Consider the following 13,929-nt stretch of genomic DNA (forward strand, 5'->3'; position numbering starts at 1 on the left):
ACCAAAAGGAGAAACTGAGGCCCGGGAGGTGGGTGGGGAACGGGGACAGCAGAGGTCCTGACCTCTCTGCCACCCCAGATATAGCCCGTGGGCTCTCCTCTCCGCCCTTCTCTCACCCCTGCTCTTCTCCAGCCCCAGGTTCAGACCTTCTCAGAGTCAGAGGTAACACCTATAGAGAGGTCTAGGAAGGCAGCGGCCTGCTGCCCCTTCTCACCCATCCCCTATTCCCCTGAACTTCAGTCATCTCTGTTTGAGCGGCAGCCGTTAGCCACCAGCCAGCCACCCACACCCAGTGCAGACTCCTATCATGTCGATAAAGGGGAGGCACCTGGCTCCTACTACACTAGCCTGGCTGCAAGGCAGAAAGGCCAACGGCCGTGCTCACTCCTAGACCCTTCTCTAAGGAAGTCTGAGTCTCCACACACAGGAGAAGAAGCATCCAGGAGTCCCTAAAGGGACCCATTATCAGTCCTTCCCCACCCTGACCACCCTATCCCCCAAGGCCTGTTCTTTACCCAGTGAGGAGGTGCTCTCCTTTCCCGGACAGGTGCACGGCCAGCACCAGAACATTGCACAAATACCACAGCCCATTTGTATTGTAGGCCAGGCAATGGCGCCACCTGGAACTGTGCAACTCAGTAGCCCTGGGCAGACAGTTAGTCTAGTTCAGGCTGAGTATGGGACAGGGACACAGAGATGTATTAACAGTTCTCACTGGTCTCCAAGACTCATGGGACAGCAGCCCTGATGTCAAGTAAGTTTCTTTGTCCCTTCCTGCCCCTGCACTCAACTGTTTTCTCTTAGACACATACACACATTCACATACAGTGATTTCCCTGTTTCCAAGAGCCCAGCTAGTGGCAGACAATGGACACAGCCAAGCCTGTTACTTGGTAGAATCCAAGAGTCATTTTGACAACTTCTGCATCTTTATTCTCTACTCCCAAAGATACTTCTGTTTGAAAAAGAATCACTTCACCTACTTCTAATCCCCCTCCCAACACACACTTCAGGCCCCAAGAGCAAAGGAGGAAGAGCTGAGCCTGACTAGAGTCAGTTTGGAAGCCTCTGTGACTTGCTCCATCTTCCTGGGCTAAAGTGATTTAGGGACAAGGGTCAGGGATCAGGGGTACTGAAGAGGGCCTCCTCCCCTCAGCCACCCTATCCAACAGGGTAAGAATGCATTGCTATTACCCACCCTCAACAGTTGGACCTCCCAGCCAGGCCTCCAACTGGCCAGGCATATGTACACCCATGCTCGACCACTACACTGTCCCCAACCCAGAGAGGTAACACAGGCCCGAAGAAACTCCAGCTCTCTGCCCACAAGCCACTGCCATTCCCTGTTCCTCTGGATCAGAGGCCACTGGGTTTACACAGTTAGCTATCACAGCCAATGGCTAGAGCATAACTATGAGGCCAAGGGCTCTCCTGTTATGTACAGTTCTAAGGCAGAGAGTTCTCCCCTCCTCTGGAAGTCCAGGTTGACTAATGGTACATGGTAACCTGGTACTGAGGGGCTTCTGCAGGCCGGGGCAACGGAGACCTGTTCCTAAAGAGAGATGTGCAAAGGGGTCCGTACAGCCCTGCCTGTGAGCTTCTCCCTAGCTAGCCTGCCTTCCTGGGGTTCAGAAGAGAGTGCAGGACCGGGCATGTCTCCTACAAAACCGGGACTTGCTTAAGGGGAGAGGTGGCAGCCAGAGAACAGAAGGAAGTGTACCTTGAGGGTACGACAAGGTCAGGGAAAAGGGGGTGGGTGGGTGGTGCCTTGGAGCAGCAAGGAAGGCAAGATTCAAGGAGATCCAGGCCACAGTGGAAGAACAGGTCCCAGGGAAAAGGCAGGCAGGCCAAGGCTGGCTTCTAGCCTGTACAGAGCAGGGCCCCTGGTTAGTCTGCTCCAACCTCCCCCTGAGCCAGATGTCAGGAAGGCAGTTTTGAGGCACTGGCAGTTCCGCCTCTCTTTCAGTTCTCCTTTTTCCCACTTAGCTTTCCCCACATCTTTAGAGCAACCTTCTCCAAACTATGCCCTCTAACAAGCGCCTTCCGTTCCGGACCAGCCCGAGCTGTAGTGCGAGACCCTGTCTCAGAATACACAAACCAAACTTCTTTGGTCAAACAAGTTTGTATAGTTCAGTTATTATCTCCTACAAAGCTTTTCATAACCCTTCCTACGCTAATGGAGACTGACACTCTACAGGAGCCCTGGGGGATGGATTTCCCAAACATACTGGGCCGCAGATCCCTCTTTGAGGGAACAGATCAAATAGCTCCTCCGTCCCTTTGGTCCTGAGACACAGTGTGAGAACAGCCTAGCAGAATTCTACTGTGAGTTTTCTGGGAGCTGTTTTATAGAGGAGGGCACCTGCCCAGAGTCCTGGAGAGAATCCTTCAGCAGAACCTGGAGGGATGACACCAGGAGCTTGTATCCCATAAGTCTGCCTGCCTGGCACCCAGAGGTTACAGTTCTGACTTCCTGGGGCACCAGGCAGGTATGAAGGAAAGCTGCCCAACCAGCAGGACAGTTAGTCAATAACCCCCTTCCCCCACCCAACTTCCCTAACTCATCCTCCTCCCCACCCAACCCCGCCTGCCCCATCCCCCACAGAGCCACATGGATTAGAGCGTCTGTAAGATGACAGAGCCCTCCACCCAGCCCCTGGCTCCAGCCCCCTTCAGCTACAAGTGTGACCCCAAGCGCCTGACTCGGTTTTCTCATTCATCACTGCGCACTTTGATTTCTAACCTTTAGCCTCGTGGATGATGCCAGTTTGTTCTGTGATTTTTCCCCTTTTCCTTCTCCAGATGTCCAAACGGATTCTTCGGACAGAGATGTTTGGAGAAACTGCCTTTGCGATTGTACATGCCAGATCCTAAGCAAAGTATGTTTGAAGATACAAACACAAGTCCCTGCTCCTTAGAAAGCTTCCGGGTGCAGACCCCCAATGTAGGGCATAGGGCCAGGGGTGTTGGTTGTTTTGATCTTTGGCTGTTATGTTTTGTTTCTCTTTTGTACTTTGGTTTGTTAGTTCTTTTTGTTTTGTTTTTTTGTTTTGTTTTGTTTTGTTTTGCTTTGTTTTTCATTTTTTGGCCTAATCCTTGGGTTTAAAGTTCAGGGTCACAGGTAAGGGGCAGAGTGGCAAGGCCAGTACAAATGGTAACGGTGGCGAGGAACCTAGCTGGCGCTGGCAGGAGCCGGTGCCGGGGTGTTGCAATGCCTGTGTCTTGCTGTCCTGGCTCTCTCTTTCTGGTTTTCTTTCTTTTGGTAGGTGCCCTGTGGGATACACCGGGGACAGGTGTCAGCAGTTCGCAATGGTCAACTTCTCCAGTATGTTTCTTTCTTCTATTTCTTCTCTTCCCTGGTGACTGGCAGTCTCCCCATGTGGGAGGGACGGGGCCTTACTTTCCAAGCCTTGGAGGGAATGGGGGTGTCCTGAACTCCTCTCAGTCCTCAGTGCTACGAATAGCCCCTGCAGAGGAGACGGTACACCCCTGTCTCTCCTCCCGCCCCTTGTACCTCCTGAGAACAGTAATGCGGAATTCCCTGCAGCAGCAGGGCCATGTCCAGGCCTCTCCCCTCTTCTGGGGTCAGGCAGCCCGCCAAATGTAGGAAGAGGCGTTTGCAGGGCCCTCCCCTGCCTCTGAAGGCTGTTTGAAGGTAGCAGGCTGATAATGAGCCAGGCAGTGAGTGCGTGCATGTTTCTGCCGATATGTTTGAGGGAATAGGAAAAGTCAAAAGACTGCCTTCTGGTCTGGCCAGAGTGGTTTGTGTTGGGGTTCTAGGAGCAAGGCAGAGGGGAGATTGAAAGGCAGCAGGCCCCAGGGCAATGGTTTCCATGGATGCCAGAGACATCTGTATGGCTACAGGATGGGGTAGACAGAGGGCTCCTGCAGATGCTAAGAGACTCAACGGGAAATTGGTGAATCTTCCCAAGACCTCTCTAGTCTGAACAGTATCTAGGACCCCATCTCCTTTCTTTACCCCACACTGGGCAAGGCAGTGAACCCTTTGCAGCCCAAAGATTTGGCTAAATAGTGGATATTTGTAATTGAAGGGACTGCCTGGGAGCAGTTCCGTTAAGCTCCACCAGGTGGCGGTGAAACAGAGCAATAAGCCTCTGGATAGTCACAGACTCAAGTTTGGGGCCCTGTGGTCTGTTGGCCTTCAAGACCAGAACCATGTCAGCCACTGTCCTGCATAGCAGACTATCCCCCTGCTTGTTTTTTTAGGGAGGACATCTGGGTCCTGTGAGCAGTGAGGAACCAGAGAACCCAGATGGTACTTGGAAGTTAGGAAGGAAAACTCCATAAAAATACCAAAGATGAAACCCAGGGGCCATCAGGTAGCCATCCAGAAAAACAGTTTTAGAGTTTAAGTCTCAGGGTGGAGAAATGAATCCCAAAACTGTCCTCAGACCAGCGGACAAAGTCCAGAAATATATCCACTGCCCTTAGAAGGAGCATTTGGGCCCCAGCAGGTGAGGACTGGTAGTCCTCTGTCCACAGTGAGAGGCAGTACTCTCTCATACCCCTCCAGTCACAGTCACAGGCTCTGGAGGAGATGCTGAAAAGGCAGAATATGTGAGCAAGCTATGTAGCCCTGAAGAATTCTCTACAACTCAAGCTCTAGGAGAATTTCAAAATCAGATCCAGCCTATGTGGAGAACTATGGGGCAGGGGAGCCTGTGGAGAGGACGGAGCAGACAGGCAAGGGCGGGACAGGTAACAGAGGCAATGGGGGTCCTGTTCCTTTCCACCCTTGGTCAAGAGCATCCGCAGCTTAGGAAACTGCTCTGGACAGGTAGTCCTAGACAGCCCTAGACGAGAGGGCAAAAGAGCCTCCAGAGCATGGGCTACAGTCCAGAGCCCCTTGGCCAGCTAGATCAAGCGCTCTTCAGCCTATGTATGCTTTCAGGACCCTAGGAGCCCAAAAGAAAACCTGAAAAGGCAGCCCCCAGCCTTCCTGCCAATGTCTTCCGTACCATGCAGGTGCCTTTATGTGGAAATTCCTGCTCTTCAAGCATGTTCCCCGGGACCCTAGAACTTAATGAGTACAAAGATGTCACCCTGTGCCCTCTGAAGTGCGAAGCGCCAGGTGCCTAGATCCCTGGTCATGGGCCCCATTGAAGTGCTCCTGGTTTGCTCTCTCGTCTGTAGAGTGAAGATAGAGGCATCCATACCTAGAAGGCAGCAGTGGGGATGAAGTGAAGTGATACATGAGAGAGCCTCACCTATTGATGGCAAGGAGGGGGGCAGGAAGAGAATTAGTCCTTGGAGGATACCTCCCAGCCTTGTTGAGCAACGTGTCTGATCCTGCCACCCACCCAGTCCATCTCAAGACCGGGCAGCCTTTTTCAGAGACTAAAAAAGCAGCCTTTGACCCCCAATAGCACTTTGAAGTTTCTTCCACTACAGGCCCTGCCCTCTTGAAAGGGAAAGCCAGCCCATCTGTGTCCCACATATCTATGGTTACACACACTTACACACATACACAAACACAGAATGTGTGCTTGCATTCACACACACACAAGCACATACCGAAGCACGTGCCCACATCTGCACATACATCATTACCTCCTCATCCGGGCACTTTCTGACTGCCATTGGTTATATCCAAAACAATAGATTTGCATATCTCCTAAGAAGCCTGGCCCTGATGGAAAGCCGGTATCCAATTTACTGGTCAATATGAACATTTCTGGCCGGAGACTCAGTAGGACCACCCCATCTTGCTAACTGCCATGCAAGAAACATGTGTAGGAGATGGATCCCCTAATGACAAACAGACATGGCTGTAGACCTCTCAGCATCTGTCCCAAGGCTTCCCAGGAAGAAAGTCACCTACCTAGTGACAGGCAAGACTCTCAGTTGCCTCACCAATCATGCCAGCCACCCCTGACTCACCCTAACCACAACCCCTGGGAGCTGCTGTTGACATGGTTTGGTTCTCAGAGAAGGGGCCTAGAAGAGGTCAGAGGGCTTCGGAAGGCTTGCTTGCTTCTGCAGGTGGCCACCGTCCTCAGGAATAGCCAGGCAAGCCTGGGCAGGAACACCATAGCTTAGCCCCATGATCCCTGCCAGTCTCTGCTCTGCCTCCCAATTCTCCAAGTCCCCTTGAGCAAGCATCCTCGCTCAAGGATAGACTTTAGCAACTTTGTCTGAAATTGAGCTGAGGGCTAGCACTTAGAACCTGGTGAAGCTGGTCTTCTGTCTCTCAGCTGAGCGCAGCTGGACATCAGAACCATGCACCTGAGTGCTTCAAAGTCCTGGGCTCCAGAATGCACTATTTGGGAACCTCACCCGAGACACTTTGATCAGAGAGGACCCTGAGCTGCACTTAGTAAGGGCTTTGAGAGGTCATAGCAAAACTGCGAAGCCAAATCTTCAATATCACCCCCCTCTTCAGAGCGGCAGTGATACAGAGGGCCTGCGTCTGAAGTAACTCGGCCTCTGCACTGAACTGTTGGGGTCAGAACTCCAGGATCTTTCTCAAGATGCTTGGGGTCGGGACCTTCTTAGTCTCTGGCTCAGAGCCACCCACTCTCCTGCTCTTTCCAAATACAGATCCCTCTGAAATCCTTTTCAGAAAGCATGAGGAGATGAGCCAGAAAATGCTTAGCATGCCCTCCCTCTACGGCAGATGAGAAGTCAGGCCTGGGGTCACACCCTCACCCCGTTTAGGGAGCTGACCTGGCTGATGTGAAAGTCACTGAGGGAGCGTGCCCAGGCAGGTGTGAACAGGAGCCCTGGCACACACGTGTGCTGAACCTCCTGTGGACCAGCTCTGCTCACATCTGCCTCTGTGCACAGGTGCTTTGGAGAGAACAGATGCCATGGATCACCCACATCCACGCAGCAACTTAAGGATGAACCAGAGCCCAGGGTCTGTAGGACAGAACGGGCTGTGCCTTAAAAGGAAAGGCAAGCTCTTTAAAACTCCGCTGGGATTTCTGGGCTCCCACCCAGATCTTCTCCCCTTGGCCTGGATGGTTCTGAAGCACAGCCAGGTTTTCAGACCTCCCAGGACCCCATGGCAAGGCCTGATCCCCCCCCCTTCGAAGCTGAGGGACTGAGAGCTACATGGGTTGGGCATCTCTTAGAGTCACAGACAATGGCAGAGCTGACCCTTAGACCAAGGCACTTTAACTTAACCTCTGGACGTTGTGAGCATCCACCTTTCAAAGGCCTGAATGCACACATTCAGGCAATGATCTCACTCCCAACGCTGTAATTTGTCCACAGTGTACGGAGTGTGCGGGTTCTGAGGACGAACCCACTCTTTCTGTGCTCTGAGTTGTAGGTGCTCTCCTAAGTAATGAGATAGGTTTGGGTACCACAGCCCAGCCCTAGGAGCCCAGGGTATGTGGGATGTCAAGTGGAGCAATGACTTGCTGCTTGAAGTCTCCCTGTTCTTCCTCCCCCTCCCAAGACGCCAAAGCTGTGCAGTCAGACTGCCAGGAGACGTGCCAGGCCAGCTAGGCCTGTGGCATAAGGTGGCACGGACATGGGGCCAGTGTGGAGACATGGCAAATTCATTTGGACAACTGAAAAGGACCCTCATGTATGAGCTTGGAGAGGGGCAGACTGACTTCAGGAGGGCCTGGGGGTGCTGAAGGGTTAGAACCAGAGCCAGGAGGTGACTAAGCACCCCTCCTTGGACCCTACCCCACTTGCCCTCTGCTCCTGGGGGACATTGCCAACTGACTCTTGCACCTGTGCCTTCTCACCAGGTACTAACTCCACTGCTCACCTCTAAAGACCCTTCCCTGCCTGCCAGTTCTAACATGGCCTTTCTCTTGCCTTTGGGGGGCTCTCAGGGACTGGGGACAGGGAGCTCAGGAGGCTGGGTGAGGGACGCTGCTAACATGCTTTCACCTCACAGGCTGGCCGCCCAGTATCCGAGGAGTTCTCACCAACCGTTTTTTTTTTTTCTCTTTCTCTCTCCTGCCCTCCCCTTCTCTCTCTCTCATTCTCTCTCCCCATGCCCTTCTCACTCTCCTTCCTTCGCGCTGCCAGAGCACCTTGGATTTGAATTAAAGGGTACGGAACCTAATTATCCCTCCGAATCTTCTTCACAGCCCCTCTCCACAGCCTCTGACACCAGGACTGCAGAACGTTAGGTTTCCCTCCCACCCCCAAAAAACAAAAAGGGATGGTTCTGAAAAGTCCCCTGGCCCCATCAAGATGCTCTAGCATCGGCGATGTTGACTTAGAGAGAATCAAGAATATCTCGTGAAGGGCAGGGTGCCCGTTAGCCCCACCTCTGCCCCTGCAGGGGAGGAACCTGCAGGGACCAGCTCTCCTAAGCTGTATAGCCAATCAGTAACCCAACCAGACATGGCTGCTCGAAGGGCTGGTATCTGCAGACAGCAGAAGCCTGGTTTGGGGAGCTATGCAGAGAGGCAACTTTTTCCATCCTCGCTTTGATCCTCTTTCCTCCCGAGTCCATTGCTTCACATTCTGCGGTAGGCCGGAAGCTGACGACTCCCACTTGCTTCTGCCCCTGCATTGTGTCTGTCTGCCCCTGCTTGAGGCTTTCACTCTCTCCATGATCTGTCCCTACAGTGGCATGTAGTATGTGTGTGTGTCTGTGGACAAAACCACCAAGGCTCTAATCTCTACCTGTCCTTCCCCTGTCCCCCAGAGACATACATGTGACCCCCTACTTCCCCCACAAAGCCACAAACACTGCCCTTTGGCCTCTAGAAGAGGTGTTCCTGTCTACCTGTCTGCAAGAGACTTTGAGGATTAGCATTCTAAGCTCTCTGGCTTGGTGCAGGGTGACTCCAGCCTAACCTCAAGTATCCAGATGTGTCTTGGCGCCAGACATGCAGGGCTCGGGGGTGGTGGGACTGCTGTGGTGGTGGTGGTGAACACCAGACATGGTTCAGAAACTACATATAAGGAAAGGCTTTTTCATGGCAGCCCTAGGGAGGTCCTAGCTCCCCGCCTACCTAGTCCCTGTCAGTTGCTCTCAGTAGAAGGCAAAACCCAAAAGTCTGTTTATGAATGTCTGTCGGGGTCTCAGGCTACATTGAGTGGAGAGGAGGGTGGAGGTGGAGGCTGGGGTTTTTGGTGGAGTGCACAGGAATGAATCTGCAGGTGTGTGTGGATGGGGGGATGGGAATGTCTAGCTGGCACGTGTCTCAGGGCAGTGCGCAAGGATACAGAAAGGTTGTGGAATGCCTTGTGTTAATCCCAGAGCATCTGGGACTGAAAGTGCCAGTGTGTGGAGGTGAGTGGAGGTGTGTGTCTGAGTGGGGATACAATCACCTGCCTACCCGATAAACATCCGCACAACACCAGAACTTTCTAAACATAGCATCCCTACCCTTCTGGAACTGCATTCACAGAGGAGACAGCACCAAACAGGAAGCGCTGTTGACGGGTGATACAGGGGGAAAAAGAAAGAAGGAAGGAAGGAAGGAAGGAAGGAAGGAAGGAAGGAAGGAAGGAAGGAAGGATCTCAGGGATTGGCTTGGCTGCAGTGGAGAGCTGCTGTGACTGATGATCAAAAAAAGTTTTGTCCCACACGGTGCCAGTCCTCCAAACAACTGGAGAAGAATATTGAAGGCAGGGGACACAACACATACAAGCTCGCCTTATTCGGTGGACAGAGATGCTGCAGCCAGCTTCAAGCACAACAGGCCACAGATAAGATCCAAATGGAACGTGAAACTGGGTGAACAGGAGCCTTAAAGACACAGGAAGCCGTTGTGTGTTTCTAAGCAGCAGATTAGAAGGAGCTGCTGCGTTATTACTAGTATCTGTGGAGCGTGGGGATGAGTCAGGTTGGAAGTGGAAGCAGAAAGGCCTGTCAGAAGGTGACCATCTCTAGTTGAGGGGGCCCCCTCCTGGACTAAAGGGGCAGCAGTGAAAATGCTCACTGTGGTCAGATCCATGACTCACTTGGAAATCAGAGCTGAGATGACTTCCGGATGGACCTGGGAGGTGGGAAGACAGGCAGTGGCAGGTGGAGAAGCTTCACTAACAATATGGACAAGCAGGTGTGGAGAAAGCCAGGGTGGTTGGGCTAGCGGGTAGTTTGGCTGGCCATGGTTCATGGGTATTGATCTGAGAGCAGGGAGGCATCAGGGCAGGAGATGGAAATGGAGAACGCATACAGGTTGAACTGAAAGTCTGTCTAGATGATATCAAGAAAGGGTGGAGGAAAGAAAGAGCCTGGGAGGCCTGGGCTTGTTTGGCCCAGATTAAGAAAAGGAAGCAGCCATGCAGAAAGGTCAATCCACAGAGGAGCAGCCCACCACCAAAGTTCTAGGACACCGTGCCTGGAAGGGAGGGGTCACGTGCCACAGGACTTGGTAATGTGGAAGCCTTTTGTAACCGTGATCAGAATGGTCTCCAAGAAGTGATGGAGACACTTACTGAGGAGAACTGGTAGATGAATGGGGGAAGGCCCAACAGGACAGAGAGTGGTTAAGACTCTGCCTGGATATAACTCAGTATGCTTGGACATGCATGTACACCCATTCCTGAGGCATGAGGTCAGCTGTGTGCACAGGTCCGTGTGCATGGGTGTCTGTGTGAAAGGCATGTCTCTGACTCCAGAAGCCATAGCTTTGGTATGTGAGCATCCAGAGGGTCTGTAGCTATGGGGTTGCTGGTGTACGCAGGAGGTAGCCTAAATCTGAGGGATCAGGGACATTTCTCAGAGCTCTGTCAATCGTGGAGGGCCTGCCTCTGCTTATTATCGCTGAGCTGGGATCAGGGAAAGGTGGCAGTGCCAGCCAGCAGGTGTGGGTGGGGTGGGCTCTCTGAGATACGGCCTTGGCTGTGGTCAGTGCTGTCAGCTTTTCCTTGTCTTCCTCCTGGCTTCTGTTTTAAAGGGACAAATGTGGCCACACCAGGCATAGAGGACAGTTGGGCCCAGCCTTACCCAGCTTGTTAGTAAAGGTGGGGTGGGGCTGTTCCTTGTGCGCAAGGACATCGTAAATGCCAGGCAGGGCTATGCTGCCACTGGTAGGCTTTTCACCAGCAGACAAGGTGCAGTGAGCCAAGGCGCTACCCTGACCAGGCTGTGGGGATGGAGAAAGGCCTTTCTTCCCACACCCCCTCCACACCCAATCTGCTGTGTCCCTGCTCCTGGCCTACCATCACTGCTAAATCTGGCTCTGATATCCTGTCACCGGCCCTTCTTAGGGAAGCTGGGGTGCCTTAAAAAGGCCTTGGACCTGGGTCTCTGTTCATTGCCATGAAGAGCAACTCTTTGCTGGGCCACCGAGGAGCAGGGCGGAGGTGCTGGTCACGGTGTTGTCTCCTCTCTACTGTGGCCTTGGAACTTCACCCCTACTCCATCCCCTCCCATCCCCTGCATTTTCCATTCATGTGCATTGGGCAGTGATGGGTTTCGGGGAGGTGGTGACCAGGTGTAGCGGGAGTCTGAGGGGAGGCAAAGGTAGTCTGAGAGCAGGCAAGGGGAAGGTACGGAAGGGGGGACATAGCCTATGCTGAGGGAGCCTGCAGTCTGGGAACAGGGAGGTTCCATGCAAGCATCTCCATGGGCTGTGTCCCTACTCTGCCCCTGCAGAGGCTGAGGAGCTGTACCAGAAGAGAGTCCTGACGATTACTGGCATCTGTGTGGCTCTGCTGGTCGTGGGCATCGTCTGTGTGGTCGCCTACTGCAAGACCAAGTGAGTGTCACACGCTCAAAGCAAGAACAGGCCAGGCCAGGGGAATAGCCTGCAAGATGTTTTTGTGAGAACATACTTTCTCCATGTACCCACTGAACCCAGAATGAGTACCTACAGCTCCCTGTCCCCAGCAGTCTCAGGGCCTCTGCATTTGTAGCATCACAGGGAAAGTCTTGGTTCAAACCCAAGAAACTCTGCCATCTCCTCTAAGACCTTGAGCAAACTGAGGATCTTCTCCAAGTCCTCATGAAGATGAGCCTAGCGTGCACCTCAAAGGATATTACAGTGGCCTCACTGGAACTCCCAGCTGCCCTTTGCAGGCTCTGGAGCAGATGGGGTGGGGTGCTGGTAGAGGCCCTGGGTCATTCTGGGAGGAAATAAGATGTGCAAAGAAGGCTGTGTTCTCAGGACAAATGGGTACCTCAAGGGCACACCCACACTGGAAGTACTGCAAAGGAGAACAGAGGAGAAAAGACGGAACTAGCTCAGGGCACGTTGAGGTAGAAGCTGGGGAAGCTGGAAAGGTTATGTAGAAGAGGGCAGGCCAGAGAGGGCAGCCCAGACCACTAAGAGCAAAAAGCCAGGGTCAGGAAGATTGAGCAGACGCTAAAGACATGTAGGATTCAGATGTCTCCATAAAAGCTTGATGTCAAGCTTCAGATAGTATGGAGCCAATAATGGCTGTAGAGTTGGGTGGTATGACATTTGTTTAGATCTGGAAAGTGGCTCTAGGCAGAGCCGCCATGATGGGATCTAAAGTCCTACTGACCTCATCTTGGATGGGACCAGAACCAGAAAGGCTGGGAAGTTAGTTGAGGGTTGGGAGTGGGCCCAAGAAAGTTGAGTCCATGAACTGAGGCAAGAAGCCACCTTTTCTGACCACTAAAACATTTACTCATTACTGAAGGCAACAAGCCTTCATCAGTGGTACTGACACTATGTCCAGCCATGACCAGTGCATGGCTAGGCCCATGGCCAGCCCGTGACTAGGCATATGACCAGCACCTCAAGCAAGTAGTCCCAGAACATGTATGGTTTGGGGCCTTTTGTTGTTTGGTTTGTTTTGAGGCAGCCCTGACTGTCCTGGAAGCCACAGAGCTCTCCCTGCTTCTATTACATCTGGCCACAAGACACATTTTTGAAGCACCTATCCTCAGCTGGAGGGCAGGAGGCTTTCTCTAGGGAGCAGCCTTCAGGCTAGGTCCTAATGAGAGAAGATGAGAGTGGGTGAAGAGGCCAGAGTGCAAGGCAGAACACTGCACAGGGTCAGAAACAAGCTGTCCCAGGACACAGAAAGCTGGGTGGAGGAAGGCAGCAAGAGACAGGCCTTGGGAGAAAAATGGGGTACTAAAGGCCAGGGCAGGATTTGAGCCATAGGAGTGATATAATTATGGTTGTAGATAAAATAATTTGCTGAGCATTTATTATGTGTCATTATACAGGAGTCCCACAGGCCTGGCTCTTGAATCACAGCATTCTGTTTTCTTTTCTTTGTAAAACTTCACTGAAAGTGTCTAGTTCACTTACTTGTGTATTTATTTACTCTCCGCCTTCCCTACTGGCCCCCAGGCTGCCTGAGGCACGGACCATATTTACCTCATGTGTCCAAGCAGTGTCTGGAACACAGTAAAAACCCAATAAACACCAAACGAAAGAGGGAGGGAAGGGCGAGCACAGCATGAGAGTCTTTATGGGCTTTTTATGGTCAGTGGTCTCTGGGAGGGTAGGGTCCGCCACTACTGATGGAGGGTGTGAAACATCTTCACGAACTCCAGAACTTGCCCAAGGTCACACAGTACAGAGCAATGGGATTCGGGCATTGCTCAGCCCTCCTTGGAAGGCTAGCCAAAGAATTTCACCCTTTAGGGGAGCCATGATAGGCTCACCTCTCCTTCCCCTGTGCAGAAAACAGCGGAGGCAGATGCATCACCATCTCCGGCAGAACATGTGCCCAGCCCACCAGAACCGAAACCTGGCCAATGGGCCCAGCCACCCTCGGCTGGACCCTGAGGAGATCCAGATGGCAGATGTGAGTGGTGTTCCCAGACCTGACCCCGCTTAGCTCTTGCTGGACAGCCATCTTCTCTGGCCGCAAGGATGGGCCAGGGTGGATGCCGGTCTGGCACCGTGTGCCAGGCACCGCCTCACCGGGAATCAGATCACTCTGCCCGTTTTGATAAGGAAGATTTGGGGGGGGTGGGGGAGATTGTCTTGGTCTATCAGTGTCCCAACATCAAGTCACATTTGATCAGTGGGTGACCCCTTCACCTAGCTCAGTGCA

At 52.8% G+C, this 13,929-nt stretch overlaps 1 protein-coding gene across 5 annotated transcripts in view; it reads left to right on the top strand.

The window, feature by feature from the left end:
• The window catches only part of Nrg2 (neuregulin 2), a 178,242-nt gene that overhangs the window by 156,768 nt on the left and 7,545 nt on the right, over positions 1 to 13,929 (top strand). Inside the window, exons 5-9 of one of the 5 annotated variants that reach the window (XM_060377428.1) lie at positions 2,803 to 2,883; positions 3,267 to 3,325; positions 8,014 to 8,037; positions 11,546 to 11,648; positions 13,554 to 13,677. In XM_060377428.1, the coding sequence (XP_060233411.1) occupies positions 2,803 to 2,883; positions 3,267 to 3,325; positions 8,014 to 8,037; positions 11,546 to 11,648; positions 13,554 to 13,677 (391 nt within the window). The remainder of the gene's footprint in view (positions 1 to 2,802; positions 2,884 to 3,266; positions 3,326 to 8,013; positions 8,038 to 11,545; positions 11,649 to 13,553; positions 13,678 to 13,929) is intronic. The other 4 variants (XM_060377429.1, XM_060377430.1, XM_060377431.1 and 1 more) reach the window with 4 other exon arrangements.

The sequence above is a fragment of the Meriones unguiculatus genome, chromosome 2, assembly GCF_030254825.1.
Source record: "Meriones unguiculatus strain TT.TT164.6M chromosome 2, Bangor_MerUng_6.1, whole genome shotgun sequence".
Classification (NCBI taxonomy): Eukaryota; Metazoa; Chordata; class Mammalia; order Rodentia; family Muridae; genus Meriones; species Meriones unguiculatus.